We start from the raw sequence: 18,874 nt of genomic DNA, 5'->3' as shown, positions 1-18,874 counted from the left end.
CTAGCTCCTGCAGGTAGGTGGTGGGACGTGCAGAGGTGATGATGATGACGGTGAGGACCTGCCTCTGCTCCTCCATCTCAGGATCCCCCATATCTAGGCCGGCTCCTGCCTCCACATATCAGAGCAGAAGTAATTGGTTTGTTTTTTTTTTTTCTGCCCCCTCCCATAATCAGAGGAATCGTGATCAGGTAGAGACTAGTGTGTGTGTACGAGCTCCTCCAGCAGCAGCAGCACTGCGGCTTCCCGGGGAATGGCTGCACCGCGGCGCTGACTGCAGGACACCCTCCTCCTCCTCCTCCTCCTCCTCAGCCCTGAGAATACCGCTCACACCCGCCCGTGTGGACGGAGCCCAGGATACAACTTTTAACCCTTTGCAGACCTGGACATCCCCCCCCCCCCTCCTCCTCCTCCTCATCCTCGATCAGTCCTGTGGCTGCTGCCCGCACTGCGCATGCGCCTCTCTATTAGGAATTATCGCCTGGCTCCAGACTTTTAGTTGCATTTCGTTGAATTCTTCTCTCATTAAAGCGACGTTTTCCTTTTTTTTTTTTTTTTTGCTATCAACTTAGTAATGTGGACGCTGCAGACCCGAGGAGGATATTTCGGGATTGTATCGTTTCCAATGCTTATAGCCATGGTGTGCTGTGCTCAGAGGTGAGATGTGCTGCAGACGATTCATTGGGATCATATCCATGGAGAGATTTGGGATTGGGGAAAGGGGATGTGATGATGCCTGATGCTGCTAGTTTAGGTGCTGTGACTCCAGTGTATTGTATACTTCTTCTTCTCCTTCTTCTTCTCCTTTAGTGTCAATGAGCCCAGCAACATGTCATATGTGAAAGAGACAGTGGATAGATTGCTCAAAGGATATGACATCCGACTGAGACCAGACTTTGGAGGTAATGACACCCCAGGCAATGATCCTGTATAATACACTGGCCCTATGCATAGGATCAGACAAGCAACATGATCAGAGCTAGAAAAAGATGGTTGCTGAGTTATTCTGCATATTGCTGCTATGATGACACCATGTCTTCTTCTTCTTCTTCTCCCCAGGCCCTCCTGTTGATGTGGGCATGAGAATAGCTGTAGCCAGCATAGACATGGTCTCTGAAGTCAACATGGTGAGTACATCCTAGGAATTAAACAAAGTGCGCAGAGGAAGGAATGGGGAAGGAGCCTGGTGCTCACCCTGCAACTTTGTGTCAACGTGGTCTCCTCTCCAGAGGGTTTGATGGCTTCACTTAGCCGCCTGTGTTGTGACTAATTGCCTTACTGCTAATTATATCTCTACATACATTCTGATGGATGAAACGTCTCCATCTCACTACTTCAGCACCATGGACAGTAGCCCTGGGCTTTCCCAGCCATCTGATTGCCTTATTCATGTACAGGTGCATTTGGGTCTGGTTTTGATTTTCGATTTAATGGTTAATGTAATAAAATATTTGTGTAGTGATATAATAGAATGATGGTCCTGGACTTTGTTGGTTACATTTGTCATTTAGTAAAAAGGTTATAGATATATAGTTATTCTGCATATTTCTATTAACTTTGTTTATTTAGTGTTTTATGATGTATCCATTTTGTGTGATTGATGTATTATTTTATAATGTGTGCTTTATATATTGAGTTATCCTGGCCAGAGTTTGTAAAAAGTTTCACTAGAAAAGAGGTCCTCAACCTGTCCTGGATCACAGGCCTCTTTCTGACATGACATGGGGGCTAGTTATGTGGTTTTTGTATAATAAAGTAAAAAGTCTATGTAATATGCATAAAATTGGCAGCAATGATATGGTTATGAATATGTTATTTGCGATTCTACTATGAGATCATTGGTGCCACTGTGGTACAATAGTATGTAGAGTTACAAGCAGTTGGAGGCCACATGTTCTGTAATGGTTCTATTGTCAACACTTCACTTCATCAACCTGAAAAATGTGTTTTCTTGAAAACAATCCCTTTTCTACTATGGGTTTATTTTTATGCAACCAAAATGATTGTAGCATGTTGATGAAACTTTAGGGTGAATGTCTAAATCATAGCTGGTTGATGATACTATGTTATAGTAGTTGAGGGGGTAGAAAAGTTACCAACACTAGCAGGCCCTGGAGCCTGGGAGAGCCCAATGGCTTCTATGCTAAGAAGACAGGGTTCATAGTTAGGAGAGATAGATAGCTATGAAATAGATAGATAGATAGATAGATAGATAGATAGATAGATATGAGATAGATGATAGATAGATAGATAGATAGATAGATAGATAGATAGATATGAGATAGATGATAGATAGATAGATAGATAGATAGATAGATAGATAGATAGATAGATAGATAGATAGATAGATGTAATGAAGCTTTATTGATAATCTTTGGTCCCATTACAGCAAAGAATTTAAAAAATTCAATTGTCACTGGGGCAAAACCAATTTTTTGTCTGGATCTTCAATGATAACATATACAGTTTAAACTTACATACAAATTCAACTTAATTACAAACCCAAGGAACCTTTCTTGTACGTAACCCGGGGACTGTCTGTAGTACTCTACATATAAGACCTGTTGACGCTATTGACCAACTTATTTATTACTTATTTATTTACTTTTGCCCAGTTTAAGGTGAACTTACTTCTAAAACAAGTACAAACAAGAGGTTTGAGGTTCTATAACCATCATGACTTATAATGTTTTTTTGCCTCATCTATCATCTGCATTAGGGTTCAGTCACAGTGTGTAGCGGTGTGTGGCACCGTACCGCTGCCGGGCCACCATTACTGCCTATGGGGACATATATATTTGCGGCCGCATGTACATCCTCATGAATGGCCGTGTGAATGAGCCCTTAATATGTTATGTAATTCATAATATGGCAGATGTGTAGTAACATATACAGTAGGCAGATCATGATAACATTATATTAGACTTGTCCATCAGGAGTATCATAGGATCCTGTAGTGGGAGAAGGTTCTGGTACAACAGGGTCAAAAGTTCCAACAGAAGGAAATTTGATATAAACAAGTTGCTACTGACATGCCTTCAGTAGTGGATTATAATATTGGTGGTTTGGGTAGTAGCCTAGGGCCAAAGCCTTCTTGGGGGACCCATGGTCTCCCAAACTATCCAGCAAATGTTATGGTCAATAGGACCTTCACCCATGAAATCCTTGTACATGTGTTCCTGCTCACAACACACATGCACACAAGACCCCTTTGAAGGTCCTCCAAAGGCCCCGAAACTGCAGGCAGAAGGGACACATCCTCCATTCCCCAAGAAGCTTCATCCTAGTACTAGGAAGTGATACCAGACTTGTAGGGGCTATAATATTCATACAGCCCATGGCCCATGACAGTCATAATCTTCCCCTGCATGCCTTATGTGTAATAAGAACAGGGCAATTTTAGACTACAATAAAAAGTAAAAAATCACATGGACTTTATAGACTGAAGAAAGGCCCATTGAATATTTCTTATGTTGAGCCCTGATTGGATATTTGACACAGGAAAATTATTGCTTCCCAGAAATTTCTCTTTGAAGGTTGTGCCAAGAGTTGGGGTATCTGGCTATCATGGAATCTAAACCATACCCTATGTCATGAGCTGCCCATTTCTTAATAGAGGTCAACATTTCCACATGATTTTCCACGAAAAAATAATGAAATGTTCACGGAAGTTATTATAATGGAAAATATTCATAATTATCTTTATCAATTCAAAGAATTTCTAGGAAGGGCAGCCATATTGGGTGTCACTTTTGAATCAGATTTCCAGAACCAGTTGCCCTATACAGGCGGTCCCCTACTTAAGGACACCCGACTTACAGACAACCCATAGTTACAGGCGGACCCCTCTGCCCACTGTGACCTCTGGTGAAGCTCTCTGGAAACTTTACTATAGTCCCAGACTGCAATGATCAGATGTAAGGTGTCTGTAATGAAGCTTTATTGATAATTCTTGGTCCAATTACAGCAAAAATTTTGAAACTACAATTGTCACTGGGGCAAAAGAAAAAATTTTGTCTAGAACTTCAATTATAAAATATACAGTTTCGACTTACATACAAATTCAACTTAAGAACCAACCTCCGGACCCTATCTTGTATGTAACCCGGGGACTGCCTGTACTTACATTCCATCTTTTTAAAGTTTAGCCTGTTTTGAGTGTCACCGTCACCTACTATACCTATGTAGTTGATCAAGAGCTTGTTTTTTGCTGAATGGATTATCATTTTAAATGGTACTATTAAGGAATACATACAAACTGTATCTTATTAAAAGACATTTATGTTTTATTCTACAGGAATAAAGAAAGTTATAAGTTCAGCCATTGGATTTTTTTTATCTTTTACATTTTAAAGCAGATCGCTGTGAATCATAATTAATTAGATTTATTTATTTTATAGGTCAATGCAATTACAATGGTTACAATTAGTGTTTTATACTTTTGTCTTAAGTTTTCTTACTTTTGTTGTATTGTTTTTTTTATTGTTTTTATGTAGCTGCTTTCCAAGATTCATAGCTTTATTTTTTTGTGTCATCAGAGCTAAATAAGGGCTTTTCTTGTGAAAACAAGTGTAGTTTTCAGTAATGACATAATGAGGAAACGATCTTAGGACGTTTAGTCAATTTACAGTATAATTTCTTTTTTTTTAGTTGAACAAAAACAGTGGGCCACATGTATCATAGTTTTAATGTATCTCTAATTTTAGAGACTTTTGGCGGCTAGTTTTTGCACCTTATGTATGATCCTGTCTTTTTATTTGTGATACATGTCCAGTTTTTCCTGTCCCGGCAGGCGCAAATTTTGGCTTCTTTTTGAGACTTTTTGTTGCAAATGTCTCAAATCCACATAGACACAAGCCACGTGAGGGGGATATATACAGGAGTGGACACAAGCCACGTGAGGGGGTTATATGCAGGAGTGGACAGAAGCCACATGAGGGGGTTATATGCAGGAGTGGATATCCACAAGCCACGTGAGGCGGTTATATACAGGAGTGGACATTACTGTTAATTTGGGATTTAACATGTTGCATTTTTAATGCATTTTGAAACCTATTACAACAGCTGAGGAGAGTGGATTTTCCTGATTACATTACTGTTAACATTTGAATTGGGAAAACGCATAGTAAACGCAATGTTAACACATGTGTTAACATGGTGTTTATATTGCGTTTTGTAAATGCAAATGTTAACAATAATGAAATAAGGCAAATCACCTCTCCTCAGCTGTTGTAATTAGTTTCAAATACATTAAAAATGCAATTAAATAGCTACGTGTGGCCTCACCCTTAGAAGTAACCAAAAAAAAAATTCAAAAATTTTAAAATTTTGACAAAAGAGCTTACTGTGCAAAATGTTAAACAGTTAAAGCATGTGAAATAATTCCAATTTACATGTTAAAATCGGGTCCATGAAAAAAAAAAAAATTCCTTTGCACCTGCCCTGGACCAAAATGTCGCAAAAAGGGCAAAATGTTGCACGGAACATCTGGAAAACAAAGATACATAAGACACACTGCACAAGGTGCAGACCAAGGCGTACTTGAAAAAGAACAGAGTTAAAAGTCGCAAAAATGGTGCAAAAACAGCAAAAGTCATTAAAATTAGACAATATGGCTAGCTGAAACTATGATACATGTGCCCCAGTGATTTTCTTATTTTGATGACCATCCATGTGCAGGATAAACTACAGCATTTTTCGCACTATAAGGTGCACCATCAATAAATGCCTGCTAAAACATCTAGGTTCATATATAAGGCGCACCTGATTATAAGGATGAATGACCAGCAGGTGGTGGGCCTGTGCACAGATCAAGGCAGCTGTTGTCTGTAAGTACGGTTCATATATAAGGCGCACTGGACTATAAGGTGCACCTTTGATTTCTGAGAGAATCAAAGGATTTTTTGTGCACCTTATAGTCCAAAAATACGGTATATGTATCTATATTTTGAGTCATTACAGACGAGCAATTCCAGTTGAATTTTTTTTTCCTTCTTAAATAAAACTTATTGTATATATATATAAACTGTTTAATAGTTCCACTAGGAGACTTTTTCATGTCTAGTCAATTAATGACTTTTAGGAATCGCCTCGATACTTATGTACTTTTTTAAATAAATGTACAAATGGCAAATGTGAGAGTATATAATTAGGCCACTTATGTAAAGATCATGGAAACCTAAAATTGTACATGGGATGACAGAGGTAGTTCCTTTTTTCTCAAACCATGTAGATGCCATCAGACCTATTAAAGGAAAACTACCACTTACAAAACTTTAAAAAAAAACCTACAGACACTCACCTGTCCTCCTCTTCATTTTGATCTTGGTGCTTGTCTTCTCTACTCTTGACATGCCAGGATCACCTTAAAAAATGCAGGATAGGTGTGGACAGGATCGGATTATAATTTGAGCTTTTGGAGTTCCTGCTCTGGGCCCCATGATTCTTCCTGTTCAGGGAAACGACAATGATAATGAGGATTTTACCTTCTTCTTTAATTGCCATTGTTACTGCTTAAACTGCTGTGTTTACACTTTGTGATAAATAAGTGGGTTATTATGGGATGCATTTTGTATAGAAATGAGCTCCGGCTGTGCCTAGGATACTGTACACATATCATAAAAAGGCCTACAGATGTAAAGTTAAGTAGTTAATTTTATAGGAGCATACAGTTAATAACTTTTACTATGCATCCTATATTAGAAGTTTCTTGAAAAGGGGGAAATTTTTATACATTATAGATGACAATAGACTTTAAAGTAAAGGCTTGAAGGCAAGTGAAATATATTATGTCATTCATATATAGATAGTATGCACATATATGAGCACTTGTGCCCATGCAACCATTTAGATGTCTTTGGTAATAAACACAATGGGGGTTATTTATCATTAGTTGACTACTTGGGACAGTTCTATGAAATAATCGCAAGCTTATTGCTAGCTTTTGCAAATATTTGCCCCGATCCGCCACCTTCACGCCAGTGGGGCGTGAAGGGGCCTGAAGGGGGGGGGCTGCTGCCGGCGACTTTTCAAACGCTGCACTGCATTCAGCCCCGATACATCAAGAGACAGAAGCCTCTTGATGTATCGGGCTGGGAATTTGCAGTGGCGGGGCTATCATACGCTGGCGCACGAGCATGATAAATATCCCCCTATGTCTATTTTTTGAGTTCCACTGCCCATCAAATTCATTAAAGTGGCTTTGGCCTTTTAATAAATGTTCTTATGGTCTACTTTCTGTCTCGTTTTATTTTTCAAAAAGTCCCTAAAAGTCTTGAAATGAATAAAAAGTCCCAGCACATACACCAGCAGGGGATTGCAGTAATTGTGACTTTTTTACAAAAGTCCCAAAACATGAATCTGCTGCACGGCTTTGCACTAACAGTATTTCTATGTTTAAACCAGATTAATTGTTTGGGGGTGGAATCTTATGCCATATCCTTCAGTTAATCAAAGGACGCTTTCCCTTAAAGGGAACCTGTCATCATGGACTTCATTTTCACTAAATACAGGTTTCAGAGGCCCATTACAGCTGGATTGCAAAGTAGATCTTCTGACTTTTTTGTACATTTGCATTATTGTGTGTTTTAACTTATCTTGCACCCTGCCAGATTCCTGTTCTGAGTCCCAGGTGCGTTTTGGCTTGGATACATTTGAAAAAAACAGTGACTTATCTCTGCTGCTCACTCCTCAACTCTCAACCCCCACCTTTGTGATCCTGTTAAACTCATCGCTCCTGTTCCTTCACTCACCCAAGGATAGAGCTCACAGCCCGGTGAGAGGACATCAGTGGGGGATTGAGGAGCTGTACAGGAGCACAAAGATGGGGGCTTAGAGCTGAGGAATGAGCAGCATAGACAAGTCACAAGTTTTTTTTTTAAAGAATCAAAACCGATACAAACCTGGGACTCACATCAGGATTCTGTCAGGGTGCAAAGTTTTTTAAAACACACGATTATAATGTAATGCAAATACACAGAAAAGAGAGAGACTTATTTCCAAACCAAATGTATAAATAACAAGGATGAGTCAGCGCAACACTGGACAATAGGCTGATGTCGCTGGTAACAAAGGTGGTGACCTGCACCCCAACTTGAATATAGGTCCAACTAGTGGAGCTACTAAAACCAAAATAAGACCTATTAAAGGAAAACTACCACTTACAAAAGATACTCACCTGTCCTCCTCTTCATCTTGATCTTGGTGCTTGTCTTCTCTACTCTTGACACGCCAGATCACCTAAAAAAAAAAGACTAGTAGAAAGTAGCCTAGAGCGTGGGATGAGATGTCCAATGCTATGGATTGCTAATTATGCAAGCCTCTCGCACCATCCTTCTCCATGCTGGGGGAGAGACGTCACAAGAGAGGTGTGAATTCACCCATCTTGCATGATTGATGTCTCCCTCTGCAATGTTAGAGAGGAAGGTGACGTCACGCAGGGGGCGTGAATAATTAGCAGTCTGGAGCGCAGGGCATCGCCTGGCTGCTTTTTAATTTTTTTTTCTAGGTGATTCCTATGTGACAAGATTAGAGAAGACAAGCGCTGGGATCGGGATATAGAGAGGGACAGTTGATTATCTGTAGGTTTTTTTTTTACTTTTTGTGAGTGGCAGATTTTCTTAAATTTTAATACATCAGTACTTTAGATTAAAGTTTTTCTGATCTTTGGTTTAAGAACATGTATCCAACTGTAAGTAAAGAGCAGAAGTAGTGAACCTAGAAGTGGCACTCAGGGCCCTCTGTGTGGGCACGCAAGCTGTCACCCTAACAGAGAGTTCACCAGACAGAACTGAAAACCGCCTCCTCCAGATCCAGAAAGCCCAGGATGGGCCAATTTAAACCATTATATCCTGGTCCGCCTGGGAATGCAGAATAGGTGTGGACAGGATCGGATTATAATTTGAGCTTTTGGAGTCCCTGCTCTGGGCCCCATGATTCTTCCTGTTCAGGGAAACGACAATGATAATGAGAATTTTGCCTTCTTCTTTAATTGCCATTGGTGTCCTTTGAATGCCAATACTGTTGACATATGTGGCATAGAAGGGACCAATAAGTTACTGCTTAAACTGCTGTGTTTACACTTTGTGATAAATAAGTGGGTTATTATGGGATGCATTTTGTATAGAACTGAGCTCCGGCTGTGCCTAGGATACTGTACACATACCATAAAAGGGCCTACAGATGTGAAGTTAAGTAGTTAATTTTATAGGAACATACAGTTAATAACTTTTACTATGCATCCTATATTAGAAGTTTCTTGAAAAGGGGGAGATTTTTATACATTATAGATGACAATAGAAACTTAAAGGCTTGAAGGCAAGTGAAATATATTATGTCCTACTGTTAAAAAAAAGAAAAAATTCCCCATGCATCGATTCATATATAGATAGTATGCACATATATGAGCAATTGTGCCCATGCAACCATTTAGATGTCTTTGGTCATAAACACAATGGGGGTTATTTATCATTAGTTGACTACTTGGGACAGTTCTATGAAATAATCGCAAATGCCAGCTTATTGCTAGCTTTTGCGATTATTTGCCCCGATCCGCCACCTTCATGCCAGTGGGGCGTGAAGGGGCATGAAGGGGGGGCGCAGTGGGCCGAGCGGAGGGCACGGCCGGACAGGATTGGGCCAGCGCGGGGCGTTACTGTCCCTGCGCCTGCGCACTTGCTGCTGCTGGCGACTTTTCATACGCTGCGCTGCAATCAGCCCTGATACATCAAGAGGCAGAAGCCTCTTGATGTATCGGGCTGCGAATTTGCAGCGGCGGGGCTATAATACACTGGCGCACGAGCATGATAAATATCCCCAATGTCTATTTTTTGAGTTCCACCGCCCATTAAATTCATTAAAGTGGCTTTGGCCTTTTAATAAATGTTCTTATGGTCTACTTTCTGTCTCGTTTTTTTTTTTTCAAAAAGTCCCTAAAAAGTCTTGAAATGAATAATAAGTCCCAGCACTTACACCAGCAGGGGATTGCAGTAATTGTGAGACTTTTTATGAGACTTTTTACAAAAGTCCCAAAACATGAATCTGCTGCACGGCTTTGCACGAACAGTATTTCTATGTTTAAACCAGATTAATTGTTTGGGGGTGGAATCTTATGCCATATCCTTCAGTTTATCAAAGGACACTTTCCCTTAAAGGGAACTTGTCACCATGGACCTCATTTTCACTAAATACAGGTTTCAGAAGCCCATTGCAGCTGGATTGCAAAGTAGATCTTCTGACTTTTTTGTACATTTGCATTATTGTGTGTTTTAACTTACCTTGTTCTGAGTCCCAGGTGCGTTTTGGCTTGGATACATTCGAAAAAAACATTGACTTGTCTCTGCTGCTCACTCCTCAACTCTCAACTCCCACCTTTGTGATCCTGTTAAACTCATCCCTCCTGTTCCTTCACTCACACAAGGATAGAGCTCACAGCCCGGTGAGAGGACTTCAGTGGGGGATTGAGGAGCTGTACAGGAGCACAAAGATGGGGGCTTAGAGCTGAAGAATGAGCAGCATAGACAAGTCACAAGTTTTTTTTTAAAAGAATCAAAACCGATACAAACCTGGGACTCACATCAGGATTCTGTCAGGGTGCAAAGTTTTTTAAAACACACGATTATAATGTAATGCAAATACACAGAAAAGAGAGAGACTTATTTCCAAACCAAATGTATAAATAACAAGGATGAGTCAGCGCAACACTGGACAATAGGCTGATGTCGCTGGTAACAAAGGTGATGACTAGCACCCCAACTTGAATATAGGTGGAGCTACTAAAACCAAAATAAAACAAAATGTACCTGTGCCAAACAAACTAACAAGTAAACAATCTCCTCTATATCACCATACAAAACCTTATAACATATATGTGTATAAGAAATGAGCCATATGGTAGGTCTGATATCTTGGAGTCTGGACAGTAATTCGCGATTGAATTAAAATGGATACCTGGTGATGATGGAAACCGGACCTCCTGGTCCAAGGTGGATACAGTCCCTTTCCGTGCTAGAATCCGGAGATGTGGTATGGTCCCCGGTTGTGGTTGTCCAGAAGGGTTTTCACAGGTAATCCAACCTAGATGTTCTTAGACTTGGGGATCGCTTAATTCGCACGTGGAGTAGAGCCCCGCGTAGGAAGAAGTTTGTCTTTCTGGACTTACCGTATCGGTGACGTCACCACACGGATTGCAATCAGAATGGAGCAGTAGCTACCGGCCAGGGCTCTACTCCACGTGCGAATTAAGTGATCCCCAAGTCTAAGAACATCTAGGTTGGATTACCTGTGAAAACCCTTCTGGACAACCACAACCGGGGACCATACCACATCTCCGGATTCTAGCACGGAAAGGGACTGTATCCACCTTGGACCAGGAGGTCCGGTTTCCATCATCACCAGGTATCCATTTTAATTCAATAGCGAATTACTGTCCAGACTCCAAGATATCACACCTACCATATGGCTCATTTCTTATACACATATATGTTATAAGGTTTTGTATGGTGATATAGAGGAGATTGTTTACTTGTTAGTTTGTTTGGCACAGGTACATTTTGTTTTATTTCCAAACCAGCTGTAATGGGCTTTGGCAACCTGTCTTTAGTGAAAATGAGGTGTCTGGTGACAGGCTCCCTTTAAGTCCTTGCTAGGTGAAAAACTGCCCTAAATGTGACAAACTACACTTATTTTGCAGGCCAATGCTTGCAGCCCTTCTGACATCAGTGAGTTAGCAATGCACATTCTTAGCGATATCCATTGGAAGTGATTTCTCCCACCGCAAAGATGGGCTGAAATAGGACCTACACTAATCTGACCATTCCCGATACGGTGGTGCCTTCACAGCACTGAGAACCTTCCCAATAGAAGTGAGAGGGCATGCTCACAGCCAGAGCACATGGTCGTGTACATAAATTTGGGTGTGTCTTCATGATCATTAGTAACCCTACCCCTAATTTATTTTATAACATTCTGATCTAGTTTCATGGGTTTATAATTAAGTCACAGAGCTATAAATTGTAAAATTATAAATACTTTGACATCTCTAATTTAATAGTAGTAGATACGTCGATAAATAGACAAAACCCCCCAGATCCACCTGTACTGTGTATCCTTTACCATCAGGGCTAATGGCTCAGCTGATTGATTTGTATTGCAGTAGTGGAATATAAATGTGACTTAGGTTAAGTAAACATTGCATTTTATTTGTTTTACAGACCCATATTTTGCATATTGATTTGTTCTCATTTCTTTGAGAGATAATATTCCCAAGGGACAGATGTCCTAGATTAGATGTATTGGTAGCATTAAAAAATTACTGCAGCACTTGGTGACTTAATGGTCTGAATTTATGGGGTACTCAAACGCTCTGTTAAAAATATTGAACATAAATTTATATCCTCCTTGCGCTGAGCACAATAAGACTTTTATCCAGAGAGACCAAAATAGATCAAATTCTGTGTTCCTATATACAGCGTATTTCTTGTACAATCATTTTTAAGTAACTTTCTTTTTTTATGATGTTAGTTGGATTAAGGGATTAACTCACCTTTGTGGATTGTAAACCAGATTATAGGAAAATGCTATTTATTTATTTATTTTTATATATAAATTTCAACTTGTATTTCTGACTGTGGACAGACTTAACAAAGGGAACATTACTAAGGTTGTCATGTGAAAGAACTAGGGTGACACTGAGATATCTCTAAGAACAGGATGGGCATGCCGGAGGTAGATCCCACATGTCTCACTTTAAGGCCATGACCACTGTTGTGTTTTTTGCTTACCTTTTGTGTACATGAGGAGGTACACTGTTTCTGGTCATTTTGGGACTTTTACTCTTCATCTATGCAGTTTAGAAAGTGCCCGGTTGCACTGGTGCACAGTCAGAGTCTGCAACACATTTATCATGCAATGTCCAACAGAATTGTGTTGCACAATCTATGTTAAAAGCGCGCAAAAAAAAGTTGGCGCATTCTGCTGGAGTAATGCGGCGGAGCCAGATCCATACAAACCGTACCACTCGTTTCATGAATCTATCGCACACTGTACACTCTACAGCCAAACTACACATAATCCAGATTGCACTATTTTTTGATAAATGTGGGGCTATGTCTTCAGTTTGTCTTTCTCTCTATTTCCTGTTATCAAAACAGAATTCATCAGAGGATTAGAAATGAAAAGGGAGAATACATTGGCATCTACCACTGTGGAAGCCATAACAGCTATTATAGGGTCTAGAGTGCCAGGAGTCCAGAATAGTGGACGCACAATATTAATAAATGCAGGATGAGCTGCATTACTATATGCAGTGCTTCCTCCACTGCATAAAGTGTGCTCACCACACAATCTCATGGCGGCCTTATGCCACCAGTAATTCCCCCTGTAATATCCTCCGCATCCCCCTGTAATGTTCTCCACAGCCCTCCCATGTCCTCATAGCCCCCTGTAATGTCCTCATTGCCCCTTGTTATGTCCTCAGCAGCCCCTTTAATGACATCCACAGCCCTCTGTAATGTCCTCCACAGTCCGTGTAATGTGTTCATAGCCCCCTGTTAAGTACTCATAGCCCCTTGTAACGTCTTCTGCCGCCCCCTTCCCACCATGTCCTCACAGCCCCCTTTCATATGCTCCACAACCCCCAGTAATGCCCCCAGCCACAGGTAATGTGCCCCATATCCCCCCATGTCCTCATATCCCCTTTCATTTCCTCCACAGCCCCCTCTAATGTTCTCCGCAGCCCCCCCATGTCCTCATAGCCCCTAGTAATGCCCGTAGCCGCAGTTAATATGGTCCACAGCCCCCCATGTCCTCATAACCCCCTGTAATATTCCCTAAAGTCTCCTCAATGATCCCCACAGCCTCCAAAAAGCCACAAGTAATGTCCCTTAAGCCCCCTATGTCCTCATAGCCCCAAGCCGCAAGTAATGCGCCCCCCCCCCACACACACATAATTTAAAAAAAAACACATACTCACCCATGTCTTCCCTCTGGCTTCTCACAGGACTGCATGACTGAGGCTCGGTGACATGATCACCTGGTGTCTCCTGCTCGCGACAGCTGATGTAAGCTGCTTGAAGCAGAAGACGCTGTGTGATGGCATCTCCTGCTCTCTGCAGTGGAGAATGTTCATTACTACAGTGCTCAGCACTGAGCAGTGTTACCCCCATAGTTTGTGTTTAGGCAGATCGCATAGACCTGCATCTGCCGGCCCTGCCGGGAACCCAAAGTGGTGCTGCAGGGAGAAGAGGATGCTGGGTGAGGTCAGCGCCGGGTGAGTAGTAACTTTATTAGGAGGAACTCTGATGGACATTATATTAATGGGGGCACTTTATTAGGAGGAACTCTGATGGACATTATATTAATGGGGGCACTACCCCCCTAGGCTTATACTGAAGTCTTTACGTTTTTACAGTTTTTTTGTGGTTAAATTAGGTACCTCGGTTTATACTCGGGTCAGGTTATACTTGAGTATATATGCCAAATTATAAGTTAGGGACAAATATTAAAGTTCCTCAACCACCATCCAAATTTTGTCTTAATCCATAGTTATCCATAGTAAATATTCATCCAGCTGACAGGAAAGGATGTGTAAGGTATGTTTTGGTCAGCATGACTACAAGGCTACTTTTCACCATTGTATTAGAAAGTAGTAAAGGTGTATGGTCACTTTTAATGGCTCAATTTATAGTACTATTTTATAGAGAATACAAGTTTTATGGTTTAGGTACAAGAGGAGAGAGGAGGGGTGAGCAGCTCCTCCCTTATGCTATGGCAGGGCGGGCATCCGTCCATGTGAATGTAGCCCAAGACTGTCTAAGATGTCTTCTTTTTATTTATGGGTTTCTTTTGCTTTCTTTTCTTCATCAAAAGAAATGTGTTGAACTAGATGATTGACTTACTCCAAAGTATAACTCCACATTTATCAGTAAACTTCAGAAATCTGTAGCCGGTCTGAGTAGATGAGAAATGACCCCCTTTCTGGACTTGTAGTTGTAATTTTCTAAAAGCCTTTCTCTCTGCAGTCTCTTTAAATTTGTAGTTTTCTCAGATGTTTGATCCCTAACTGCTGTGACACTACATCTCCCTCCACTTGGTACACAGCCGCTATGTAATCTTATACTCCTGTCAATTTTGGGCATTCTTCTTAGCAAAGAAGAATTTAGAAGATAATTAATAGTAAAAAGCTGATTGTTAGGTGAAGAGGGAAGATGATAAGAGTCAAAGCATGTTTATCTGCTTAAAGGTATTGCAACGTTTCTTGTATTTACTTATACTATGAAAGTAGGTAAAGTTTGTTGCAAAATTGTGTCCATTTATTTTTGTAAATGCTGTCCTGCTATTTCAAAAATCCTACATTGTAAAGACCCTGTTGTCACACAATAGTGAATGAATTACAGTATTACAAACTTATGGAGATACGTGACATCTTTAGTATATGCCACTAGGTTTTTTTTTTGTGATCTGAGTGTAAGTAGGGGGGTGTTTGGATATTAGGCAATTTACCAATATACATCTATTAATAGTTCTGCTCCGCTTTCTTTATATGGAATATGAAGCTTCCAGTGATCTCTGTTGTTTGGTTGTCATGAATCATGTGATCTCTGTCATGTGATCTCTCTATTGTGATCTCTCTTGATGGGTTTTCATGAATCATGTGATCTCTTTCCGATTGGATATACCTGAGCATTGTTCTGTCCATGATATTTCTCACATATTATTTATTTGGGCTGTGCACACATGTATAGACATCACTATGTTTTAATGAATCTATGATGTAAACACTGTTTTTGATGTTTTTTTATGATGTAACGTTGTACACAGGAAATTATGTCATTATGTGGAAACACTGTATATATGTTGTTATTGGACTATGTACATAAGCTTGACAAAGATCGCAATGTGACTCTTATTGAGCTCATCCGTCCCTGTGCTGTGCTGTGGTCTTCTTTGTCATTATTGCGGCCATTTTTTGGACAGGAATGTCTGGCTGATGAGGTAAAAGACAAGAGATTTCACATTACATATCAAGAAAGCGGAGCAGAACTATTAATAGATGTTGGTAAAAAAACCTAATATTGTGCCGCCACATTTACACACACATTACAAAACACATGATGTAAAGTGGCCACCCCCTTTTAGATCTTGAATATATTGAATAAACTTGTTGACTTTAAATGTAGAGGTGGCTATAAGCAGTCTTTTACTTTGCCTAAGTGAGCTCCATTCAAGGGATCAGTGTATTTTTCCCTTCGGCTGTCATACGTCAGGTGCTGTTTATTCTGCCGCTTGCATGGAGTGGACGTATTTTGATAGCGGTGTCCATTTCAATTTTACCTGGTTTTCATTTATTGTATTGTTCCTGAAAGTTTGTCCGGAATTACTATGTATCTGTTTGTCAAGCTTCTAGTGCTGTGAGCATATGCACAAAACATGGTCTGCACCAAGAGCTACAGATTTGATCATTTTCAATACTTGGCATACATACAAAAACATCATGTTTACTACAGTGAATATCATTTGTATTGAATTTCCTTTTTGATAAGAGCCAAAAATGTTTCATATGAAAACCAAAGGAAGTGAAATAGTCACATGAGAACCATGGAGAGCAGAAAATTGACCGGAATTTTACTTTTAGCTCCATTTCTTTTCTTATCCGATAGTTTTTTAACTTTTTTTTTATATTTTTATAAATGTAGCTTATTTGATTTTTGATTTTGTCTATGTTTGAAGCATAATTTGCTTGGAATTCTATAGGCTTATATAACAGCTTGTGGGTCTGTAAGTATATTCCAGAGGACCCCATAGCATAATCATTTTAATACGATTCAATGGGGGAATTTATCATTACAATGGGGCAAATTTACTTACCTGGTCCTGTCGTGATCCCCGATTCGGATGGTCCGACGCGATTCACGAAGCTTGTGCGCCTGAGTTCCTGCATCTGTCGCTTCCCCACCGAGGTCCGCCGGAGTTCACCTTCTTCTTCCCAGTGCTTGTAAGTGCATGTCTTGCGTCACAATTCCAGATGTTAAATCCTGCACGTAGTACGAATCCGTCCGGTTGTCAGACAGCCGCCTGCCGATTTGTGCCGCTTGCAAGCCGGCGCCGATGCGCCAAAATCCGATAACGTGCACCAAAATCCCCTGTTAAATGTGCCGCAAAACGGAAATCGTCTGGAAACCCTACAAAAATGCGTTCCGCAGATCCTTAGTAAATGAGCCCCAATGGGGCAGATTTATCAAGCAGTCTGAAAGTCAGAATATTTCCAATTGCCCATGGCAACCAATCACAGCTCCCCTTTAAAATATTCATGAGCACTGGTGAAATGAAAGCTGAACTGTGATTGGTTGCCATGGGCCACTGGAAATATTCTGACTTTCAGACTGCTTGATAAATCTGCCCCAGTGTGTCTTGGATTTGGTTGCCTATGTTCAGTTCCATTTTTGTTTTATCTGAATTCATCAAAAGAGTCTATGTATGTTGTTGTATTTGTTTTGTGTTTTGGTTTGTCTCAAAATATAGTTTTTTTTTATGCGTTTGTTGTGCATTTTGTTGTGCGTTTTTTGGTGCACATGTATCTTGATGTCTTGATGAATTTGGTAGTGGTTTTCTCCTATTTCTACACTAAAGGGGGACTGGAGTAATTTTATGCCAAAACTTGCACCTAAATGAAAATTTGGGCCAAATTGCAAATCATGAATTCAGTTCAGTTTTGTGAAAACCAGTCTATGCAAATAATGAATTAGGCACATTTTAAAGTGACTTTGCACTGTTCTATGTTCGTTTGGCACAATGGAAAGTATCAAAACAGCATCTGCGCCAAAACAACACCAAACATAGACAAAAAAAAACGATGATAAATTCCCTCCAATGTATGCCATGTTGTGGAAATTTGCTTCCTAAATGGTTGAAAATACTGGAGTATACAGTAGTGATAACGAAGTCTTACAACCCTGCTTTTTATAAACATTGGACTTGATTTAAAGGAAACCTTTCATGCTACTTACCCCCTAAACTGACCCCCTAAAAGCAAACACCAATCATGTTAGAGGAGTTAGAGGAGTTGTCCACTTTCAGAAAATAATTGATATTGTTTTTGTAAGGAAAAATTATACAATTTCCCAATATAATTTTTGCATCAATTCCTCATGGTTTTCTAGATCTCTGCTTGCTGTCATTCTACAGTATTGAAAGCTTCTATGTTTACTTTCAGTGGATTGAAATCTGTTCCTGGTCATGTGATGTCACACAGGTGTACTAATTGTTTTTTCTCTTCAAGCGTTCCAATGAGCAGTACGGAGAGAATGAGTGCATACTTCTGGCCCAGGAGGAGCAGGCACCAATCCAGGAGTAGAAAGGAACATTGCAGACACTTAGGCACATCCCTAAGACTTGCTAGAGGGCTGGAAGGAGCCACAGTATGAGGAAGAAGTGACTTGCCCTCTAGGTTGCATTTTCGTGCTATGACAGCTTGACTAGCATCACCCCCTATAACTAATTGTGCCATTCTTACAGTTAATGGACATCAACCACCACAATAAAGGATTGTAAACCAAGCACACTGACATACTGGTGTGTGCCCCCTCTGACAGGCTCTGTTGTTCTTTAAGCTGCTTATGCCCTGGTTGTTACAAAAAAAGCACTCATTTGCATATTTTTTTTCCCTTAAAAACAAGAGCATAAGAAGCTTAAAGAAGAGCAGAACCTGTCAGAGGGAGCACACACCAGTATGTCAGTGTGCTTGGTTTACAATCCTTCATCTTTTTAAATTGTTGTGGTAGGTTCCCTTTGAAATTTAATTTTTTTTTTTCGGTGCATGACGACAATGCGGGTGTAGGAGCAGCGAGACAGTGGTGGAGATGGGGAAGAGGCAACAACAAAG

General features: G+C 40.3%; 1 protein-coding gene across 1 annotated transcript in view; it reads left to right on the top strand.

The window, feature by feature from the left end:
• Positions 1–201: 201 nt before the first annotated feature.
• GABRB1 (gamma-aminobutyric acid type A receptor subunit beta1) overlaps positions 202–18,874 on the top strand; it is a 305,334-nt gene continuing 286,661 nt past the window's right edge. The window contains exons 1-3 of the mRNA XM_072124822.1: positions 202–654; positions 808–899; positions 1,057–1,124. Coding sequence (XP_071980923.1) covers positions 572–654; positions 808–899; positions 1,057–1,124 — 243 coding nt within the window. The 5' untranslated portion in view covers positions 202–571. The remainder of the gene's footprint in view (positions 655–807; positions 900–1,056; positions 1,125–18,874) is intronic.

This window comes from Engystomops pustulosus, chromosome 1 (assembly GCF_040894005.1).
Source record: "Engystomops pustulosus chromosome 1, aEngPut4.maternal, whole genome shotgun sequence".
NCBI classification, from domain to species: domain Eukaryota; kingdom Metazoa; phylum Chordata; class Amphibia; order Anura; family Leptodactylidae; genus Engystomops; species Engystomops pustulosus.
This window is presented reverse-complemented; position numbering and strand designations above follow the sequence as displayed.